Raw genomic sequence first — 21614 nt, 5'->3', positions numbered from 1 at the left:
ATGAAACTCAGGCATAAAGGTACAAGCCCAGGATATGTGTTGGGTAATATCAAATGGCACTATATGAGACATTTTTAAGCAAGAAAATCAAATTTTCCCCCCAAATCTGATCACAGCCTTTGCTCTGAGTTAAAAAAAAAAAAATCCTACATGAAAACTCCACATGTTATGACTTGCCAATACATCACCTACTTTTCTATGAAAGTGAGATTCTGCTCCAGAACTCTGATCTGCTGTAAGTGAATTTTCTTTTGCTTCACCACTTAGTTACACCCGCTGAGGGTTTGGGGTTTAAAACACACCCGGGTTGCTGCAGGAGCTGGGGGTGAGGAGGGCTGAGCTGGGCTGTCACCAGACCGTGACACAGGGGCTGAGGAGGGCTGAGCTGGGCTGTCACCACACGGTGACACAGGGGCTGAGGAGGGCTGAGCTGGGCTGTCACCACAGGTGACACAGGGGCTGAGGAGGGCTGAGCTCGGCTGTCACCACAGGTGACACAGGGGGTGAGGAGGGCTGAGCTGGGTTGTCACCACACGGTGACACAGGGGCTGAGGAGGGCTGAGCTGGGCTGTCACCACAGGTGACACAGGGGCTGAGGAGGGCTGAGCTGGGCTGTCACCACACGGTGACACAGGGGGTGAAGAGGGCTGAGCTGGGCTGTCACCACAGGTGACACAGGGGCTGAGGAGGGCTGAGCTGGGCTGTCACCACACGGGGTGAGGAGGGCTGAGCTGGGCTGTCACCACAGGTGACACAGGGGGTGAGGAGGGCTGAGCTGGGCTGTCACCACACGGTGACACGGGGAGGGTGAAGAGGGCTGAGCTGGGCTGTCACCACACGGGGGTGAGGAGGGCTGAGCTGGGCTGTCACCACACGGTGACACGGGGAGGGTGAGGAGGGCTGAGCTCGGCTGTCACCACACGGGGACACACGGGGGGTGAGGAGGGCTGAGCTGGGCTGTCACCACACGGTGAGGTCCGGCCGCACGCCCTGGAAATCGCTGACGGTGAAGGAGCGGGAGCGGCGGCGGAGCGGGGCGCGGGCCGCGGGCCGGCCCTGCAGCAGGCCCAGGTAGGCGGCGGAGCGCAGGAAGCGCGGGTAGCTGTCCTGCTCCATCAGCCGGTACACCGTGCTCTGCGCCGCGTCGAAGGTGCTGCGCAGGGGCTGCCCCATGCTCTGGCTTGTGACTTCCTTGGTGTGAAAGTCCAGATTCACCTGGAGGACAAGGAAAAGGGTATTTGTTTAATGTACATTCATGCATATCCAGTGTTATTATCTACAGCACTGATACTGTACACTGGGAAAAGACTTTTCTGATAAGAGTGAAGCCTTAAGTTTGAGCCTTCATATTTTCCTGTACTGCATTAGTTTATAACTCTGAACTTCATATTAAGTGTTTGCAGGTTCTCCTCACAACTCAGTCCCACAGAACAATCCTTTTCCAGCCCCAGAACCAAGGGCACCACTGCAGCTTCAGGCCCAAAAAGTGCGAACAACAGAGAATTGAGGAGAGTAAACTGGGAGGATGGGACTGCATAACCTGGAGCTGGAATTGGACAATTAACCCCAAGATGGAAATGGACCAAAACATAAAAATGTCAAAACTTGTGATTTGTCGTCCATATTGGATGTAGCCACAGCTGGATCTTGTACTGCCCAAAGTGTATCCTGTGAAGGCCTTTAATAAATCTCTGTTTTATTCCTTTAACTCTGCCCAGCCTCTGTTCTAGTAGCCTCTCAAGGCATGAGGAGGACCTTGAATCCCCCATACAACAGGATATTAACACCACAGCATTAATGTGTTCACCTTCAGTGGTGGCTCTCAGAAAGTCTCCACAAATGTATCATTGGTACCATGAAAAACTGGGAAAACAGAAGAAAAACTCTGATATTTGATTAAAAGTAACTTTCTAACAGTGAACACTGTATAGTCACAGCTTCCCAGCTTTGCAATACCGGACTATTACAGATCTCTGCTGCTCTCATGTAGGATTAAAGTAGAACTTGTTCTAATCAGATGACATTAGTGAATAGTTAAAATTTCTGGTTTCTGTGTACTTTGTGTAGTAGGAAGGTGAAAAAATTCTAATTTCTTTTTTAATTTAAATGGGTCTCTGGAGGCTTTAGATTGGGAAAGTGTATCAAAATTACTATTTACTCCATGTGCTGCTGCATTCACCCTGGGAAATGTTTAATAGTATAAGAATTTTAATGAAGTGACAGGCACTGGTTCAAGCACGTTATTTTGAAAAATAAGACAGAATATATTTTAAAAATTGATGACCCAATCAAAAAGTGACTTCTATCATGTTTTTCTTTTCCTCCCTGAGAGGCTCCTGTCATTTCCATACAACTAGTTGGAACAAATAGTCTAGATCTAAGAGCTGAAGGGCAATTAGTGATCAGAGAAGGGTCCACTCATCCAAAATTTTATGATCCCATCAAACTGTGGGCTCAGAAATTTGTGTAAAAGAGTTCTGCTGGACAAGGAGTCAGAGGAGATGTGCAAGCTCCAGAGCTATGTGGTTTCAGCTGAACCCAAGGGAGGAAGTCACACCAAAGCCAAGTGTCCATGGTGAAACAGAGCATCCACCCTGCCTGCACCAAACTCAAGAATGGCAGAGAAAGAAATTGTTATGTTACTATGACTTCCCTGCCCTGTCCTCTCCTCAGCTTTCTCCTGCTCATCTCTTTGCTTCAATCAGTCTCAAGCATTGACAGTGTCAGCACTTGTTGCCTGTCCAGGGCTGCTTCTCCCCAAAGGCACACAGCAGGGAAAGGAATGGAAAGGGACATAAGTCCTTAAAAGTAGGCATTTCCTAGGAAAAGCAGATCTGAATCCTAATGCAATCTATGGGAATTGCAGGTGGAAACTGCACCATTTTGCAATTGTTTCACTAAAATGAGAATTGCACCTTTTTCACCCTCATTACAAGGAAGCAGAAGTTAGTGTTTAACTTCTCCTATTCTGGCAAATAAAAAAATACAGCTATTGATCTACTCAAATGTGATAGAATTAAAGGAAAATGTAAGTCAAAAAGACCTATTCAAGAGGCTGCTTGTGATTTCACTGAAATTTGATGATCTCCCAACCTGTTCATCTCCTTTTTAGGGCAGGCAAAAAATTATTTCTTTTGTTCATTTATGAACCCTTCATAAACTCCAGTAAAATGAGTAAGTTGGAAATATGAAAACTTTTTTCATTCTTGGGATATTAAGAAAAGGCCTTAGCGTTGGTGAGGATTGTCATATCAACATCGTTTGGTGCTGACAGTAACACACCAGGGATATACAATTGGAGGTGGAGAGGTGGAAAAGAGAGAGGGAGTCAGTCAAGACAAGTCCATGCTCCTTCCAGAGTTTTGACTTTTATGAAAGTCTTCTTATATCAGGGGACTGCAGGATTAGCTCTTGAAGCTGCTTCTGGGCATGCACTTCTCAAAAGAAAGTTTCACCAGATGCAGTTGTGTCAATCAAACACTATGTATAATGAGAAAGGTCTTTACCTCTTTTGGAGCATCTTTCTGTATGAATGTTTCAAAAATGGTCTTGGCTTTTGGCAGAAGTTCATGTGCACTTTTGCTTTTCTTGTAATCCTCGCAGGCTATCCAGAATTCAATGTTCTCCTCACTGAACTCAGTTTTCAGAAACTTTGTGAAGGCATCCAGCCCAGCTACAAAAGGGAAAGGTGAATTGCATTAAAAAAATATATCCTTGTCAGACAGTTACTCTTTCAAAGAGTCTGTGCAAGGTAGTAAAATATGTTTTGCTCCCTTGGAATAATACCACATTAGAGATAATTATCCTAGAATACATAAATGCTGTAAATAAGTGCAATTTCTCCATTATGATCCTGTAACTCTCCTTACAGAATTCTCAGCATCAGTAAAAAAATGCTACCAAGATCTCATAAATTTAGACAAAAACATTAAGCAAAACATATGGGAGTATGTGGAAGTGGTGGACTTTATTCCAGCTGAATATCAATTCAGTTTGATCAAAAATCTATTTGAATCTTTGCTCATAAGTAAACTACTCTTCAGCAGCAATTTAAAATGGATGGCTTTCAGCATCTCTATAATTGGCTTTATCCTGCTGTTGTTATGCTGAGGATATTTTCTTTGCCAAGCGTGCTTCATCTGTGGAAGTAATGCAATTGTGTGGATGTGAACAGATTTGAAAAGCCCACAGTGTCCAGCACTGTAGCTGAACCATACATGTGCCCCTCCAAAATGAGGGCAGGAACATATGTGTATTTGATAATTATGGGAGCAGCAGGGCCTCTCAATGATGGCCAGCTTGGATCCAATCACTGGCTTAGAAACAGTCAGGAGTGACAAAGTCTTTTCTTAAGTACATGGAGCATATGCAGTAAGGAATATTTGAGCAATATTATGGTTAAATGTTCCTGTTTACTGAAGGGACTCTTTGCTGTCTGCTGTATTACTTTGTTCAATAAAACACCAAACACAGAAATTATTTTAAACTATTTTCACAAGTCGACAGCAAGCTATAGCTGAAGAAGACAAGAAGATCAGGAAACACATGCTGCCATAAATGACCCATCATACTAGTTTAGGTAACTGGCATGTCTATTCAAGGGCATAACTGGATTTTATGATTTTCCATCCTTTACCATCAATTTTCCATCCTAACAGTTTGCATGGAGACACAAACAACTACTGACCTTTCTCAGAAAGTAGTTTGTCAAAAGACTCTCCCCATTTCACTGCTTCTTCAGGAGACACACTGCTTAAGAAACAGAAATAATTGTTCATACTGTGCATTTAGGAAGCTGTGTAACACACATTATCTTTCACCATTGTGGCTCAGGACTGGTCCACAAAGCCTTTGATTAGGTCACCTCACTAAGGGAGATCATTCTCTTAGGGGCTTCAGGAACATTAACTCACTCTTGACATTTTTTTCTTGCAGAGTTATTTTTCTTTTCTCTTTTTATAAAAACATCAGATCAGAGGCTTTTCTCTGTGGTATTTGTGTTGTCCTACTAATCTTTAAGGGAATTGAGACCATGTAGCATGGTAAAACTCATAAGGGAAGCAGGTCTTGTCAGCTATTTAAACTTGAGATAGTCATGCAGAGATATAGTTTTGAATATGCTCACTTTTAATGAAATATACAGAATTCTGTAGCCTGAAGAAATAACTATAGCAATATGGTTTAGGTGTCAGTTTTACAGGGCAATAGCACGTGTAGTCTGGTTTGTTTACCACAAACATTTCAAATGCCATGTTATTCTGAGACACTGTGCCTCATTTATAAAACTCCTCATGTTCTTCATCAAGTATGTCAAGTTGCATGTGTTTCACGTCAATTTTGAAAAATCTGCCCTAGGAAACAGCAAAGAAAGGGAAAAAAGAAGCAATTTTTATCAGTTGCTTTGTGGATGTGAATGTTTGGAACCATTTTCATTCCAGGACAAATCACAGGACACTGAAAGTATCAGTAAGTGACTGGTCTGGGATTAGTTGATCAAATCTACTTCTTATGGACCAAATGTTTCTGGAACATGATCCCACTTCCTCATCAAGGCTTGCTGTTCTGTTTCCTGATTTACACAGTTTGGGCTCTCTTGGCAGGGAGGAGGCACGTGAAGTTTAGATAAAAGGAAATTCCAATCTCTTTGGTATGGAATTTAGGCCAATAATGACTCTGGGTTTGCACAAAACATGAAAGGAGGCGTTTTGTTTTGGTTTTTAAAATTTTAATAGGTGTCACATGTTTCATAGCTGAAGTAATTCCTTGCAGGAATGAAAATTTTAACTAGAAAGAAGAAAACAGTTCATGAGGAGAAATTCAGGAAAGCAGGGGAATTCTGGAGTCAGGGAAACGAGACCTCACTCCCTTACAGCATTTATTAGTTAAGAGAATTACAGAAAGTACAGTGAACTCTGCCAGCTGCAGGTTCCTATACCTACAGAAATTATTTTGGCCATAGTGAAAGATATAGCCTTATGACTTTTGACCACATACTCAGTTCACAAAGGCATGAAATGCTGGAGAGGATCTTTGCTGGGTTTGGAAACTCCTACTGTGAGTTTCTGGTTTTCCTTCAGCACCTGCAACAACCCAGGAGCCTCACAGACCCCCAGCACCTGAGTGCAGCAGTGAGCTTGTGCAATAATAGACAGAAACCAAGATTTGTTCAACTTTGCCACTTTCTAAATATGAGAAGAAACTAATTTAAACTAATGGATAGACATGTAAACTAAAACCAAACTTTTAAATGAACAGATTAATTAACTTTTCTACTATCACCTGAATTTCCATCTGCAGTGTTTTATTAAAATCTCTTTCTACTTATTTTAGTAATTCTGTGTGAAAAATGGAAATTATAAAAGCTAAGTAAATCACTCAATAAATTTCAAACTATTATCTCACTTTATTATTTGAAAAAGAGTAGATTTGCTTGGTTGTTTTTTTTCCATTTTTGACAAATATAATTGTCACTTTAATCCAAATGTAAGACCAGCAAAAATCTACAAGTTTCTCTTTCATACAAGAACAATCAAATCTCTGTTAGTCAGGCACCAGCTGAGAGTAACATGGTAAAAGACAGCTGGCTGAATGAGGAAATGATGTTAAAAGGGGGAAATTCTTCAGAGAATTTCCTGCTCTGAAAGTGCTGTCTGGCAGATTGTAAGAATGCAGTGAATGGCTGTACTTTGCATTAAATACTGGGGTATGTGAGCCACACAGCACTGTGTGCCTCCACTTTCTCTTTACAGACGCAATCTTAGAATTGTTTGACATGTCTGCAACCAGGACATCTCAAAACGTGAGCAATAAACACGGCCAGGTGACTCAGATGCACTGGTGGGATTGTTTAGATATCCCCTCCCCAGCCACTTTTCCACAGGCTCTGCAAGCAGAGTTTGGGCCCTTAGGTGACCTCTAACACGTGCTCATTAATTAGCACATTAATGGCTTGTAGAAGCAGCTCTGGTCAAAGCAGGCAGCTTGGTCAAGAAAGTGGGAAGTGCTGGAATAAGAGAAAAGGCTGTGGTAAGCACTGAAGTGTTCTGGAATGATTTGTGGTGGAAAGAAAGGGCCAATACATTCTTTCGGCCACAGCGTTGTAGCATTCTACATATTTCTTCTTCTCAGTCAGGACCTACAAATGCAATTCTTAATATAGCCATGTCTTGGTACTCCATTGAAGTGAGGAACTAAACTCTTATGGAAGTCAGTAAACCCAAGACTGTACCCAGCATCTTTATGGTAAATACTAGGGACAATACTACCAAAGTGTATGAATTTTGGAGACAAGAGTGTTCAACCAATTACTGCAGTTACTGAGGAACTCTGCATTCACTATTTAACACAGCTATGGCATTTGTGCATCACAGAAGTATTTGGAAAACCTGCTTTGCCAGGAGCTGTATGATTTTCCTGCCAGCTGCATTTCTGAGTGGATTATTGCTCTGTACAGTCAGTGGACTCGTACCAAGGCTTCTGGCACAAGGTTTAAACCTCTCTGCAAATGTATGGGGACCAAGTGGTGTGAAAACACTGCTGATTACCTCGATGCATACCAGGTAATTCTGTAGTGTTTGCATGCTTGGGGTACACTGAGAAACTTTCAAAGTGTTACTTTGCCCAGTCTGAATGCACAGACATGGGTACAGGAAACATCCCAAGTCACACAGTTGCTTCTTGGCGGGAATCCCCAGCCAACCTAGTCTTTTACAATGTTTACCTTGCTGCTTTCGTCAAGTTTCCCGGTTTGCCAAGGTGATCACTTTCATGGAATTCAGGTTTCTGCAGAAGCAGGCTCAGCCTATTTCTCTTCTGCTTAGCTCTACAACAGAATTGGAGTAGCTTTTCAAGAAACATTGTAGAAAGTTGGTTTTTCCCTCTCAAGCATTCTCTGCTTCTGCATTATAGAGCTCCCTATTTTCACTTACAGTAATGTTGGTGTTACTTCTCCTACATATATTATTCACATTAATGGTTTTTTCTTCATAGCTTAGCACATATTTTGCACTGGCAAAGAAAAATGGAAATCCTTTAATTTTCAGCATCCTTTTAATTTATTTTAAAGATGAGGGGCCAAACTTCCCATTAGACAATGTAAACAGTTGGCTCAGTGTCTTCTACTTTTAATGTTTCACAAAGAAAAAAGGAAGTATTGCTTCCTGTCCTTTGAAATTTTTGAAAAAAAGCTTTCCCGGATCATATTCAGGCTTTAGAGAAGCATTTCTCAGAACTTCTTGCAACCTCTCTTTCTTAGTATTTTTAGATCATTAATTTGGTATGTTTCTTGTCCTCAAAAAAACCCGAGAGTTCTTTGAGATAACTCTTCTTAAAGAGTTAATATTTTACACATACGATTTCTAGGATTGCAGTTCATGAGTTCTCACATATATGTCAAAAATGAAATTAGCTGTGCCCTAAATTCACCCCCACAAACTATGCTAGAAGAATCCTCCATGTAAATAGAACACGCAGAAGGTTGGCATGACCTGAACACTTACCCAGGCTTGCTTGCCTTGTTTGGCTCTTCCTTAACCGCTGATTTCATGACTTTGTAATAGGGTTTATCCTTTGAAGCAGAAATGTTGAGTTGGGGGAATAAAAGAAGTGGGTTCTCCATCTTCCTCTAGAGAAGCTTCCGGCAAGGTTCCCTTTGCTCCCTCGCCCCCGGTGCCTGCTGGCTCGGGCTCTCACATGCTGCAGCCGCCTGGACTGCCCTGGCCAGCCCCAGCCCTGTGTCCAGAGGAGGTGGTGGCAGGAGGTGGCTCTGTACTGGCCGCTGCAGCTGTGCCCACGCCGGGCTCTAAGGGCAGCTCTGGTTGTGCCCTCGTCCCTTGGGGAAATGACACTGCAGCTCTGCAGGGCTCACGCTACAAACCGCAGCCCAGAGCAGCAGCTGCTCCGCACAGCTCAGCTCCTGCTCGGGGTAGGGTGACACCAGCCCGTGCCCCCAAACACCTGTACATGCCCTAGGCTCCTAAAATTAACCTTAATGACAGTAATGTCGCATGAAATAACATCCAGCCTTCTCTTCAGCCCCCAGAAGCACCCCATCTGCCCTTAAGCTGCCCTCTGCAGCGTCAGTACCATGTGCTGCACACAGCTCCATCCACAGTACCCTGACTTCAAACTCAGAGTTTCTCAGCGTCTCCTCCAAGCTTTGGCTGATCAATCATTTTGCAAGCAGATATTTTAATTGTGCACCATTCTTCAGAAATTACAACCACCCACTTCTAATTTCCAGTTCGTCCACTAAATGCTCCCTCTTTCACTTCTCTGTCTGTGGATTTGTGTTTACTTGCAATCTCCCACCCAGGATAGAAAGCCTTTAGTTCAGAAAAAAAAAAATCTGTGTTTTTTTAAATTTTATTTTGTTACTAAATAACCCAAAACTTCTCCGTTATCTCTTCACATACAAGTCTGATGTCAGTTAATTTTCTTGGGTTTAAATTCAGTTTCTGTTGGAGATGTCATAAGAACAATACATCTAATCAAGAAGCATCTTCAGTGTTAGCTGAATGAGACACTAGAAAGGGTTAAAATTACTGCAGTTAATTGATTAAGAATTTAATAGTTCTCATGTTTTTAATGGCAGTGTCTCATTTTGATTTCTCAGGTAGGACACTGAGCTTCGAGAAGAAGACATGATCTCACAACCTCCCGTAATTTTGTTGTGTTTTACTTCCGTGGGTATTTCTGGTGAGAGTCCCACTGTGGCCTTTTTCGTGTGGAGCTAAGGAGAATGGGAATGGGAGATACTAATATTCAAAAGAAATGAAAAAAATCCCAACTCTGCTAGGAATCCAAATTTGTGAAACATTAAAAGAAGAATAAGATGTAATCTATCGTGATTTTTTTTAAGAGTTAACTGAAAAACTCTCATGTGCCGCATGTGTGATACAAATTTTAAAATCAGACTGAATGGGGAACAGTGCACAACTGCCTTTTGTAACCCAAGGGACTTTAGGAAGCAGGGTTACAGTTTAAACCTAATTTCCAATTTCAGAGAAGGTTTATATCATGCATATTTTAAACTGGCTTTAACCACAGCTGTGTTTAATAATTTATTCTGCCTTTAACAGATAAGTAAATAAAGATAGGCTGCATGATTTTATTTCACTTTTCTGCAATAGTGGCGGTCACATGAGCTTTTTTTACCTGTTACGTGTATAAAATACTGTCTGTGCCCATCTGACATAATTTTGTTACCTGCTGATTTCAGCTCCTGGAAAATATTTGTAATTGTAGCCTCCACATCCTATCTAAGCTGATTTAAGGAAGATTTGGAGATGGAATATAATTCAGAAGTGAATTATGAGGGGCCACTGTGCCAGGCAGCTTCTAGAGGGGGATGAGCAGCTGTGCCCCCTGTTTCAGCACCCACCAGCCATGGTCTGAAGGGCCTGTCCAACTCACTCTTCAATGACCCTACATGGGTTTTATGCCTTAGATGATTGAATTATTCCTGTACTACAGTGCAAGCAATTGTGTCAGTCCTGACTGCAGCAGTGTGCTGTGCACCTCCTGAGAATTCACTTAGAAATCTGGAGTGTGGAGAAGGGGAGAATAATCACAAACTATTTTCCCCCACTCACCCACACTTCCCCTTCCCCATGAATAGAAAGCTTATACTAAATCTAGGCTGTGAAGTAGCCAAATTACATCCAAGTCAGTCTGTGTTTTGTCAGCACTGCTGCTGGTGCTAATGAGCATCCCTGTTTTGAATTGTAAGCTACAGTAGTTATAGTAACAGTATTAATGACCCTGTAAATGCTTCTGGGCCATTTTGGGTGCTGCAGGATGACGATACAGGAAAACGAATAAGTTATTTTAAAACCAGATAAAGCAGACCTACAATATTATGTTGATGACATGACTAGAGATCTAGAAAACTCTAAAAAAAAATTTGTGATGAGAACTAAATGTCCTGTTTCCCAACCATTTCCCTAACCACTGAAATATACTCACAAATCTATTGGGAAGGAGGCTACTGATTTTTAAGCCCTCAAATCAAGATTCTGAAATATGAGAACAATATTGAGTTAATGTTCTGTTACTTGCAGAAATACATTTTTCAATGGTTGGATGAATACTAAATGTATTTTCATAGCAATCTTCCTGTGACACAAAAGTAAAATTGAATAGAGCATAAAGTGCAGGATGATGAGGTCATGTCCTGATCCTTTGGGCCTTCCAGTTCTTTGGCTGAAAAGTGTCTGCGCTGGCTTCTGTTGGTGTTTGATAAGGTCCTGTCACAGCTGGTGATCAGGTCATGCTTGATTTGTATAGACACAGTAGCTGCCCTCTGTGAAAGAAATATTGACTGACAGTGTTAACAACAAGGCCATTGTATTGTACACTGAGAATGCAATGTTTCCTTTTTACAGGGAGTCTCTGAGAGATTCAGGCTTTCAGTCCAGCTGAATAGAAGTGCAGCCCCAAGTGAGCAGGTCAGCTCAGCACAAAGAGCTGGAGCACAATGGGAAATCCTCCTTTGTCAGTAGTCCCAGAGCATCTCTCTCCAAAGCTCTTTTCCTTACTTCCCAGGTAAATGCAAACTTTGCCTCCTCCATTTCCATTATCATGTTCTGGCTCTGCCCAGGCTCCTCCACAGCCAAGCTCCAGCATTGTTCTTATTCAAATCTAATCTTACCAGTATGGCTTTTGTTGGGTTAGGTTTCTGCTGAAGGGAAGCAATATTTGTGACAAGAAAAACAAAATACCCAAACCAATATTGGTTTTACTGTTTTTTCTTACGGTAAGAAATAAGCATGGAAAGAAACTTCACTGAAGAGCATGGGCTGAAAACATGAATTTCCGTATTTCATTTTCATGTAAAGACATTTGAAGATTTGTAAACTAAAATTATGTGTTTTGAAATAATTTGGTTTTAATAAATAATTCTGCTCTTCTGTCACTTCCGACCAATTTATCACTCCTCAATATTTATGTTGTTTATTCCTTATTGGAAACAATAATTGGACGTAAAATTTAACAATAATGTGATCCAAGTCGTGGTTGGTTTTTTTCATCTCTTACCCATTAAGCAAATCCAGAAGGAAAGGAGTTCTATTGGAAATGTCGACTAGAGGATCTTGCTGTCTGCTAATTCAGGGAATTTATTTAGTGGTGCCCTTAAAAGGGGAGGGAGTTGTCGCGTGACGCCTGCACACAGCTCACATTGAAAAATGTGTTTTTCTCCTTTCTTGCTGCTGTTTAAAAGGAAGGAAACAAAATTGCGTTGTTTCAGATATGAAGCACTAACAACAGGAACATAACACTTTGCTTTTGGGGTCTGCTAGCCAGGCATTGCTGAAGGATTTTTTAAGCCATCCGTGATGAAAACTCAAGAGTGGCGCAGGCTTGGGAGTCTTTGTAGCTTCATCAGAACTTCTGCCGGGGAAAGTGTTTACATCCGTGCTGAACTGAATTAATTTATTTCGTCTTTTGAAAGGTCAGAATAAGAAAGTGAGTCTGCAAAGTTCTCAGCTGTATTCATTTCCTGCCTGGCCCGCGGTTCCCGGCCGGCATCTCTGATTAGTGCTGTTTACAAGTGACATACATCACTGTCACCATTAATCTTCAGGCAGTCGTTTCCTCGGCTGAGCCCTGCGGTGTTTGCAGCCAGCTCTGACATCAGTGCTCATTAGACAATGGCGTGTTAATGACCAGCTTCCGGAAAGGCTCACCTGCCACACTCACAGGCCTCTTTTAAAATGTGTTTTTTCATTGTGCTGTTCACCGGAAATGCTGAAGGCGGGAATGTTCTCTAAATCCTGCCCAAAATATCCTTCCTACTGGAGCTCTGCACTACTGGATTTGTTTCTGTCTTACAGAAACCCAGAATGGCTCCTCACATGACAACCTGATCTTGAGGGTTTTTTTAGTTTTTTTTTTTTTAAGACAGATTTTATCAACCCATGGCAATGGAGCAAACAGCGGCAAGTTTTGGGCTGAGAGTTTTCTGGTCCTTCTGGGAAAGATGTGGGACTGTTGCTTGGTCATGCACAAGAGAGCTGTGACTCCTAATCCACTGACTATTAACCGTAATAACCGTAATATCAAACTCCCTACAGAGCACAAGGGAATAAAATCTGTGTTGCATCAGGACTGAGTCCGCTATCGCTGAACCACTGGGTGGTTTAAACAGAGCCAACATGCTTAATGCCAGGCAGCTCTGCTCTTCCAGTCAGACTATCAGGAACATCTCAGGATGCTGCAGCCCAGGCTGAGCTACCAGGGCAGGCATTGTCAAACCTCCACAGTGATTCCGCAATATTTTTTTCAGCTTATATGTTATTATATTTTATTGTTACTTCTTCCTGATAACACTTTGTTCTTGCATCCTGAGTTTAGCTGAGGTGAATAGTCCAAGGGCTTACAAAGTGGTATGGTGGATTTCCCATCAGAGCAGTAAAAAAAATTGGTACCCACGAAAATTGAAAATATATAGCTAAATTTCCATATGAATATGTAAATATATTATCTTCAAAGTCTGTCAAAAGCATCTGAAGATATAAAAGCTACATGTCAGTCTGATCTTTCTCTTCAGTAATTACTCAAAGATGTTCATCGCGAAAATTAGGTAAAAATAATAATGTTACATCACATTTCAGTGCAATCTTCAGAATGACTGAGAAATTTTCCAGGAAGGTTCAGCTGATTCTTGAGGATTGAAAAAAGTTGTAGTCTAAAATGGAAGCTGGAATAGTTTTATTTCCTAGATTATGGAAGTTTTGCAGTTGTAGTTTTCTTTTCCTCCTCCCAAACTTAGAAATCTAATGAGGAGTTTGGCTTCAAGGCAGGGACATTCCTTGTCAGCCTTTACCAGTCAGTCATAGTCTCTCTTCCTCTTTGCTAATACCAGAATTTCCAACAAAAGTCTTCTGTCACCAGGCATCAGGGTACCAGCTTTCCCAAAACTGCTACCCAGTTTTTTCAGATTTGCAGGAACCCTCAAGAGAACTTACTGGTTACCTAACACAGTGAGAGGCTGAGGGCTGTGAATCCTACAGAGCCTTCAGGGAAACTTCAGGCATAGCAGAGACACAGCTTTGCTCTAGTAAAGTCCTTGTGTGAGTGTTTAATTCCAGTCATGCAAGAAATCTTATCGGATTCATTTGCAGTGTTGTGTTGGAGACTGTGTGATCTGGCAAAGATCTGAGACATGTGGGACCCAGCAGATGTGAGCAGCAACAGCAGAAACAATTGAACCCATCCTTCATTCTGCTAGGCAGCAGGATGGATTTTATGAATTCCTCAGTGTCACCCTGTGCTGTTATTACCATGACAAAAGACCTTGCCATTTGGGCACTATCCATTCCTCGAATTTTTCAGGCTTTTAGCCTGAGTCATGGCATGCTTCATGATTATTGTGGGTTTGATGATACACTTAGCTTTTGCACGAGTTGTTCTTGGTGACCTCTGGTTTTCACACCAGATTCTCATCAGGCCCATTCTGCTGCTCCTGTCTTCCTCCTCTGTGTTTTTCTGCCACAGCTAGAATAATTGGAATCACAAAAATAAGTTTTGCAAAGCTTGCCAAAAGTGCTTCCTCAAAACAGAGGAAGCATGATATTTGCAGTTTCAGTATGCACACTAGGAAGGGAGGTATTCTAGTCTCTCTGTTGAGTGAAAACAGGTGATCATTTATCAGCTTCTGCTGTCAACTTGATAAACATGAATCTTTAATAAGTTTGATATTGCTGTGGTCACCAAATCTGCACTTCATCTGTTGCTGATCAGCCTAGATTGCCTGAGGACAGACCGTTGATCTGAAATGTGTCCTTGTGGCATGTATGAAACCATTTCCATTCCAGTTTGCAGTGACCACAAGCCATTTTTTGCAATTCCTAGGGAAGGTCTGCAGATCAGGAGACCCTTTGCTTTACTTGATCCACAAGTGCCTTTCAAATCCTGATTTAGAGATTTTCACTGAGGCTAAGTATTTTTTTTTCAACCCAGAATGATCTCCAAGTTTAAAGTGTTTGCTTTCTGATTATCAAATTCCAGTCTCATCCTGACCGATGTTACATGTTGTAGTATAGATACATGTTGCCCAGAGGATGGTTTATGGGCACCCAGACCTTCCAGCACCAAAATAAGGCGCCTCAGCTGGTGGCTGACAGTAGCCACGGCTGTCCTGGTGCTCCCTCTGTTGGAAAAGTTCTGACATGTCCTTTCTCCCTCGCAAAAAGGGGACATGAACACCTCTGCCTAGGAATCAACATCCCACACATTCTCCAGTCAAACCCAAAAGAGCTGTGTGCTCTGTCCCTCTGCTGCTGGTACCTTCCATCCTCCCCAGCTCATGCTAGTGAGGGGGGCTTGGTTCAGCAGCAATGAACAGAGCAGCCTTTCTTAAGGACTAAGAAATAATCAGTGCAATAGTCTGATCTTTTGGAAATTTTCTTCCCAGGTGCTTCCCTGGTGAAAGGAGTCAGTTGTTTGGGGTTTTCCAGGAAACACAGAGCCTGATTTCCAGCACAGGGCACAGGCTGAGGTGCAGCCATGGAGGGTGTGGGACTACAGCTCCCAGTGTCACCCTGGGCACAGCTCCTCTCAGCCCTCCTCCCTTTCATTAGCATGCTCTCTTTCTTCACTAGAGGTAGTTTAGCTATAGCTTGCCTCGGGTTTCCCCCGAGGTTCAGAGCTCTCTGTGAACAGGGTTCGACCTGCAGGCAGCAGAAAGAGGAGCTTTGGTATCCCCATATGTCCATCCCACACCTCCAGCAGATCCCTGCTGAGTCACACAGAATGATAGAATCAGTTTGGTTGGAAAAGACCTCTGAGATCAGCGAGTCCAAGCTCTGACCCAACCACACATTGTCACCCAGACCATGGGCACTTAGGGCCAGGTCCAGTCCTTAAACACCTCCAGGGGCGGTGACTCCACCACCTCCCAGGGCAGCCCATTCCAGTGTCTAATCATCTTTCCTGTGAAAAAATTCTTCATAATATACAACCTAAACCTCTCCTGGCACAGCTTAAAACTTTGGTCATACCACAAGTAGCCTGGCAGGAGAGGCTGGGGACCCCACCTGGCTCCAACCTCCTTTCAGACTTCCCTGTACTTGCAGTTTTGCTGCCTGGTTCACACCAACTCATCCCAGACATGTGCCATGATGTGAAGATCCTTGTTGGCTGCCTGGGGGACAAAAGAGTTGGCCCTCATGACTGTGCAAGATCAGACCATCAACTCTCAGTTTAAAGATCATCTGTATCAGAGAACCCTTCTGTTCCTGCTGAGAAGGACCTGTGGATGCTCTTGTCACCTGCTCACTTCTGATGGATCTTCAGTATTCAGAGCTGAGTGATCATGCACTGCTGTCCTGGTCACCCTCTTCTAATGACAGATCCATCAATGACAAATCTCCATTCGCGTTGATGGCACAGGCCCTTTCTGTTTCTGTTACTTTTGTGGCAGGGCTGTGCAGACGTGGCCAGAGACACAACTGTTCTCTTGATGTTTGCACCTGTAGTCATTATCTGGCAGCTGAGTGCATGTGGGAACCCACGTCATCTCAGCTGTAAAAAACCAGGTGGGCTGGGACCTGGGGTTCTTGTCTGGCTTCTGAAGGATCGTTTGGCACTGCTTTGCCCCAGTGCTTGCTATGCTGTACTCATTTAGCTGGTGTGATGGTTATCTGAGCAGAGCTGAAAACTGGGAACCCCAGCAAGCCCTAGGGGCAGAGTCAGAGCAGATACTTCAAAGCAAAATCCCGGGCTTGTGCCTAGGACATGTGAGGGAAAGCCTCCTTGCACAAGTGAGCCTCTCTGAAGTCTGACTCTGGCTGCTGCAAAACGTGCTCCTCTTCAGGTGCATTATTTATCTGCACTTTCTGCTTATAATCACTTGAGGGCAGTTAAGCTCATGACAGGTCTTGCTCTAGCCAAGTGTGATTTGATCAAATGTTAGCATTTTAGCTGTTAAAGTAAAACCCAGCAAAGCTGAGGAAAAAGTCATTGCTTTGGGTCTGACTGTGTCCAGGTTGTGCCAGGGAAACTGTAGCTGTTAATCACCATCTTTCTGGGTGGGAGAGGATGCTCTCCCTTTGCTTGAATACAGCCTGCTTCAGTAGATTACCTGGTGCCCCCTAAGATAAAAAATGCTACGTGTGAGATTATCCTGCAGCATTTCTTGACACAGACTGGCCTGTGCAGGGCTAGAATTCTTGGACAGAATTTGCTAGGAAACCATGTTAGTCATATGAAAAAAATTGTGGTCCAGTGACCAGTGTCCATCTCTCAGTGTGTAACTACATGTGAATGCCATAGCAGTGACAGGAGGCTGAGTAAGTCCAGCCAAAATCAGTTTCTTGGAGAGCATGGAAATTTCCTATCTCTCATTCCTGGTCTGACTGACTCAGTGGCTTTGTGTGGACACTGTGTAGGGTGTGTGTTGGCACATGAGAAATGAGCACTGGAGCTCTCCAAAGAGAGGGATGCAGGGTCCAAGAGGGAAGGCCAAGATGTGTGTAGGGCCATGAGCCTTCAAATCCCACAAGGTGTGTGGTGAAAACCAGTCTGCACCAAAGTGATGCTCAGTGGTGTTTATCTACCCTACAGCAGGCACACAGCTGACTTCTGCCTCCTTGCTGCCCTTCTGGCAGCCTTGGTAGTACCTGTGCCATCCCTTCGCCTTCCATATTGGAATTTTTCTCCTGAATTTTTCCTCTCGCTGCATTACCAGCTGTGAGCTTTGGCAACAGAGGTGTGGGTGATGGACACACACAGCTCCTGACCCTGGCCTTAGTCATAAACACTGGGACAAAATATAAGGTGAAGTCTGCAGTGTGATGTGAACTGATACTGAAAGAATAAGCAATGTTCCTTTGGCCCTGCAAAGCTTTGAGTAGGGTAATTAGCCAGGATGATGGCATGGCTAATTGGACAAGGCTGGGTGTGGTGCTGGTACATCTGTTTTGCTCATATATACAGGGAGGAAGCCTTCTTGATTGAACTTGATCTGCCTGTGGATCCTTCCTAACATTCCTGATTGAAGTTTCCTTTTGGTGGGACCAGGTGCCGCCTGATCTATAGAAAGGATATAGGATGTCCTATCTCTGCTTGCTCTGAGTGTGGGACCAGATGGGTTCTGACTCCCTTCCAGACCTCAGTGACTCTGTCAGTAAGACTCGAGAATCTTCCTGAAAACAAACAAGCCAACAAATTGCCCCAGCAAACCAGAAAATCGTGGACCGACCCAAACCCCCTTGATCTTTGTCTCAACCCAGCATAGGAATTGAGGAGCTGTACCTTGGGCTCTCCACCAGTTTGCTCTGGGACACATGTTCCAGGGGCTGCAGCTCCCTGGTTTGGCAGGGAACATGCATGGCTCTGGCTGAGCCAGGTGCTACAGATGCTGCTGCTGTGCCTGAGTAATGGTCAGAGGCTTGTGTTCCAGGGAGCAGCTGTTGAAGAGAAATCAGGGAGGCCATTTAGCTGAAGTTACGGCAGAATCAAACAATAAATCCTCTGCCAGATCAGCTGTGTTGCTGCAGGAAGGGCTGTGCTGTGCACACCAGCAGTGGGCAAAGTCCATCCCAGTGTCTACCCAGTGTTCACCCCACCCCCAGGGTGGGGGGCCTGGAGGGGCGTCCCCCACAGCCAGGAGAAAGTAGAAGTTTTGTGTTAGATTTCCCCTCGTTCTTAGCACTGCCCTGGAAATTAGCACCTGACAGGAGTCTGCTGGCCAGGCAGGAGCTGGGAAGATTTCAATGTAAGAGGAAGGTAAAGCAGCTTTGCTTTGTTTTCTGAAATGAGTGATTTCTTCCTTCCATGTTCCAGTCCCAGGCTCTTGTATTTTTCATACTTCATTTAAAGTGTTTGTAATTATATGAGTGGCTTCAGAGGCCAATTAAGCCTTCATTTGGAGACTGCTCTGGGTGCTGGAAGCCCTCCATTAGGCTGGGCTTCTGCCAGGGAAAAACACTACATAGTCTTTAACAACTGTACCAGCTCTGATCTGCTTAATGTTGATTTTCCTATTAAGTTCAGCTAATACTTTTCTAATTGTGTGAGCTGGGCCTGAAGCCAGGCCCAGTGATTTTTGCCAGCTGCTTTCAAGGCTGAATCAGAGATGAGCAGAACCCTCCCAAACACTCCCTGCACACGTGCTCGGCCCCATCTGAACAGCGGCTGCTCTCCCCAAAAGTGACTCAGGCTCGGCTTCGTGCCCCAGGTGCTGTTGCCCAGGGCAAGCCCCATCCAGCCACGAGAGATGTGGATGCCAGGAAGCACACTCAGCAGAGCACCAGGAGCCTGGCACTGCATGGAACTTGCCCCAGGAGGTGCCAGAAGGGATGCCATGGACTCAAAGACCAGCCCCTGCCTGTCAATTAGCCATAGAGCAGGAATTATTGTGTGGGGTTTCTGAGGCAGGTGATACACTACAACCTGCCCAAGAGGGGATATTTGCAAATAGAAGGACATTCACAGCTCTTCTACAATGTGGAAGGGAGGATGCTGGCATGTTGGTGGGGTTAGGAGACTTCAGTCAAGGAGCTCAGGGATGCCACTCACCTGCTGTGAATCTGCTGCTCACGAGGGGGTGGTATGACAAACCTTCCAACCCAAACCATTGCTTGATTCTGTGAAATTCAGGCAGATGTATAAACTCATTGCTGACCAGCAATGAACCTAAAAACATCTGATTTTATTTAATAATTGAATTGCTTTCTTTAATTAAAAATGGCAAGGCAATTAAATAATTTAATTTTTTCAATCTTATTTAATTTCAATTAGCTCTGATTAATGGCTATTCCTTCAAATAAAAATATCAATATGATAGAAAACACTAGTTTTGAATTTTTCATTTCAGGAACATTACTGTCTCTTAACTTTAAAACCCTCGCAGCTCTAATACAATTATCATGTGCCAGTCAAGTTTTAATGCCTTATTACATCCTAACACTGACAAATACAAGAGACCCTGAGCTTGTGTTTGGAGCTGATTTGTTTCTGCAAAGCCCCTTGTTTGAAGCCCCTGTGGGTTGCAGCCAGCTACTCACAGGGACCTGGTGCTGGCCAGGGCCTGTGGTGACAGCAGGCCACCAGAGTTCACTGACAGCCGCAGCACTCCCACGTGCTTTGACTCTGCAGATCTTCTGGAGCGTTTGTTTTTCAAGAGTTTATTCCTCTGCTAAGGCAGGATTAAGAACTACATGTTTGAATTAAGAAATAAGATTCTGGAAGCCAAAATTGTATTTCTTTTCTGGACCATAAAAATTAAAATTTAAAAAGCAGCCATATGACAGGTTCAAACCCCAATCCATCATGGAATTTCTGGCAGCAAAAAACATAGCTTCTGTGTAAGGTGTTTGCTACACAGGGAGGGAAGTTTAGAGACTTTGTAATTCACTGCAACACAGCACTAGACATACAAGGAAGTCACTATTGTAGATGGTTTCCTGGTAGCATAAAGAAGCAGGAGGGAGCCAGGCTGTTTCAGAGCAAAGTTGAAAACACTAATTGACTTTTACTCACTGGGAAAGAAGATGTAGCATGACAAATGGCTTTGTGGTTTGAATCATTAAAGACATAGGAGAGAGCTGCTGGCTAATGGGGCTGTACTGGGCAGAAATGCAATCTGCAAGGTGTGCTCATAAAGCATAGGAGGAGTCAGCAGGACCCTAGCTGGCGCAGCGTGCCAGGGGGAAGAGGGGCTGGAAAGGATCAGAAAGGAACTGGCCAGCACCTGATGCTTGCCATGGCCTCTGGGCAGAGCACAGCTCCTCATGGGAAGGCAGAGATGGCTCTGCCATTCTGGGAGCAGGCTCAGGGTGCAGGGCAGTGTATCAGAGCCCCTAAGGGCACTGAGGGGCCTTAGCTGCCCCAACCAGCCCCAGCCACACCCTATGCTCATGGACCAGGAGCTCCGTTTAAACTCAGGTCTCAAGCTCTGCTGTAGGCTGGTCTGTCTCCAGCCCCACCTCCTGCTAGACCTCTCTAAATGGCCCCTACTCTGATCCATCCCAGAGCTGTGGATGGACACTGGTGGGTTCCTGTGTAACCTGCTTTGCTCAGGTGCTGTGGGATGGTGCCCTCAGTGAGGACACAGCCAACGCTGGAGTCATCCTCAGCTCCTGCCTTCTCTCCCTTTAGGCAGCATCTCCCCTGCTGCTGCCTCCTTACAGAGCACATTTGCAGCACATCCTCCTAAGAAGGTCACTGGAAGTCTGCTGAGCTGCACAGGGGTCACCAGACAAGCCCTGGGATGAAAGGACTGCTAAGTTTTTGGCCTGTCACCTAGAGGAGAGGTGCCTTCTCCCTACAGCAAACACATTTCTTTGCTGAAATAATAAGGTATAAGTCCAGTGCTCCCTATTTCACATATCACATACACACCAGGGTTTATTCTGGCTCTTGGAAGAAGTGAGCTCAGAAATAATCCAAGGGTCAGTTTTCTAACATTAGGCTGGAATTGTCTTTATTTACTTCTACAGACTTGGCCAAAGCTCAAGGCACTGTAATGCTATGCATTCTTCAGTAAACACAATTAACTGGAAACTCAGAAACATTGATATAATCTTTTCCCTTGCGACTGGTCACTGTGAACTGCTGTCTCTAGCCAGAAATTCAACTTCCTTTTCCCCCAGGGTTGCAGAGTAGGTGGA

At 44.0% G+C, this 21614-nt stretch overlaps 1 protein-coding gene across 2 annotated transcripts; it reads right to left on the bottom strand.

The window, feature by feature from the left end:
• Positions 1-695: 695 nt before the first annotated feature.
• Positions 696-8810, bottom strand: LOC115906317 (regulator of G-protein signaling 18-like). 2 transcript variants are annotated; one of them, XM_030953437.1, is made up of 5 exons: positions 8499-8810; positions 7721-7822; positions 4688-4752; positions 3507-3673; positions 696-1215 (listed from the first exon to the last, which is right to left on the bottom strand). In XM_030953437.1, exons 1-5 carry the CDS (start codon positions 8615-8617, stop codon positions 961-963), a joined length of 708 nt encoding a protein of 235 aa, XP_030809297.1. In that variant the 5' UTR covers positions 8618-8810; the 3' UTR covers positions 696-960. The 2 variants fall into 2 exon arrangements, with proteins under 2 accessions (XP_030809297.1, XP_030809298.1); XM_030953438.1 differs by having other exon boundaries at positions 4688-4749.
• Positions 8811-21614: the final 12804 nt, after the last annotated feature.

This window comes from Camarhynchus parvulus, chromosome 8 (assembly GCF_901933205.1).
Source record: "Camarhynchus parvulus chromosome 8, STF_HiC, whole genome shotgun sequence".
NCBI lineage: Eukaryota > Metazoa > Chordata > Aves > Passeriformes > Thraupidae > Camarhynchus > Camarhynchus parvulus.
This window is presented reverse-complemented; position numbering and strand designations above follow the sequence as displayed.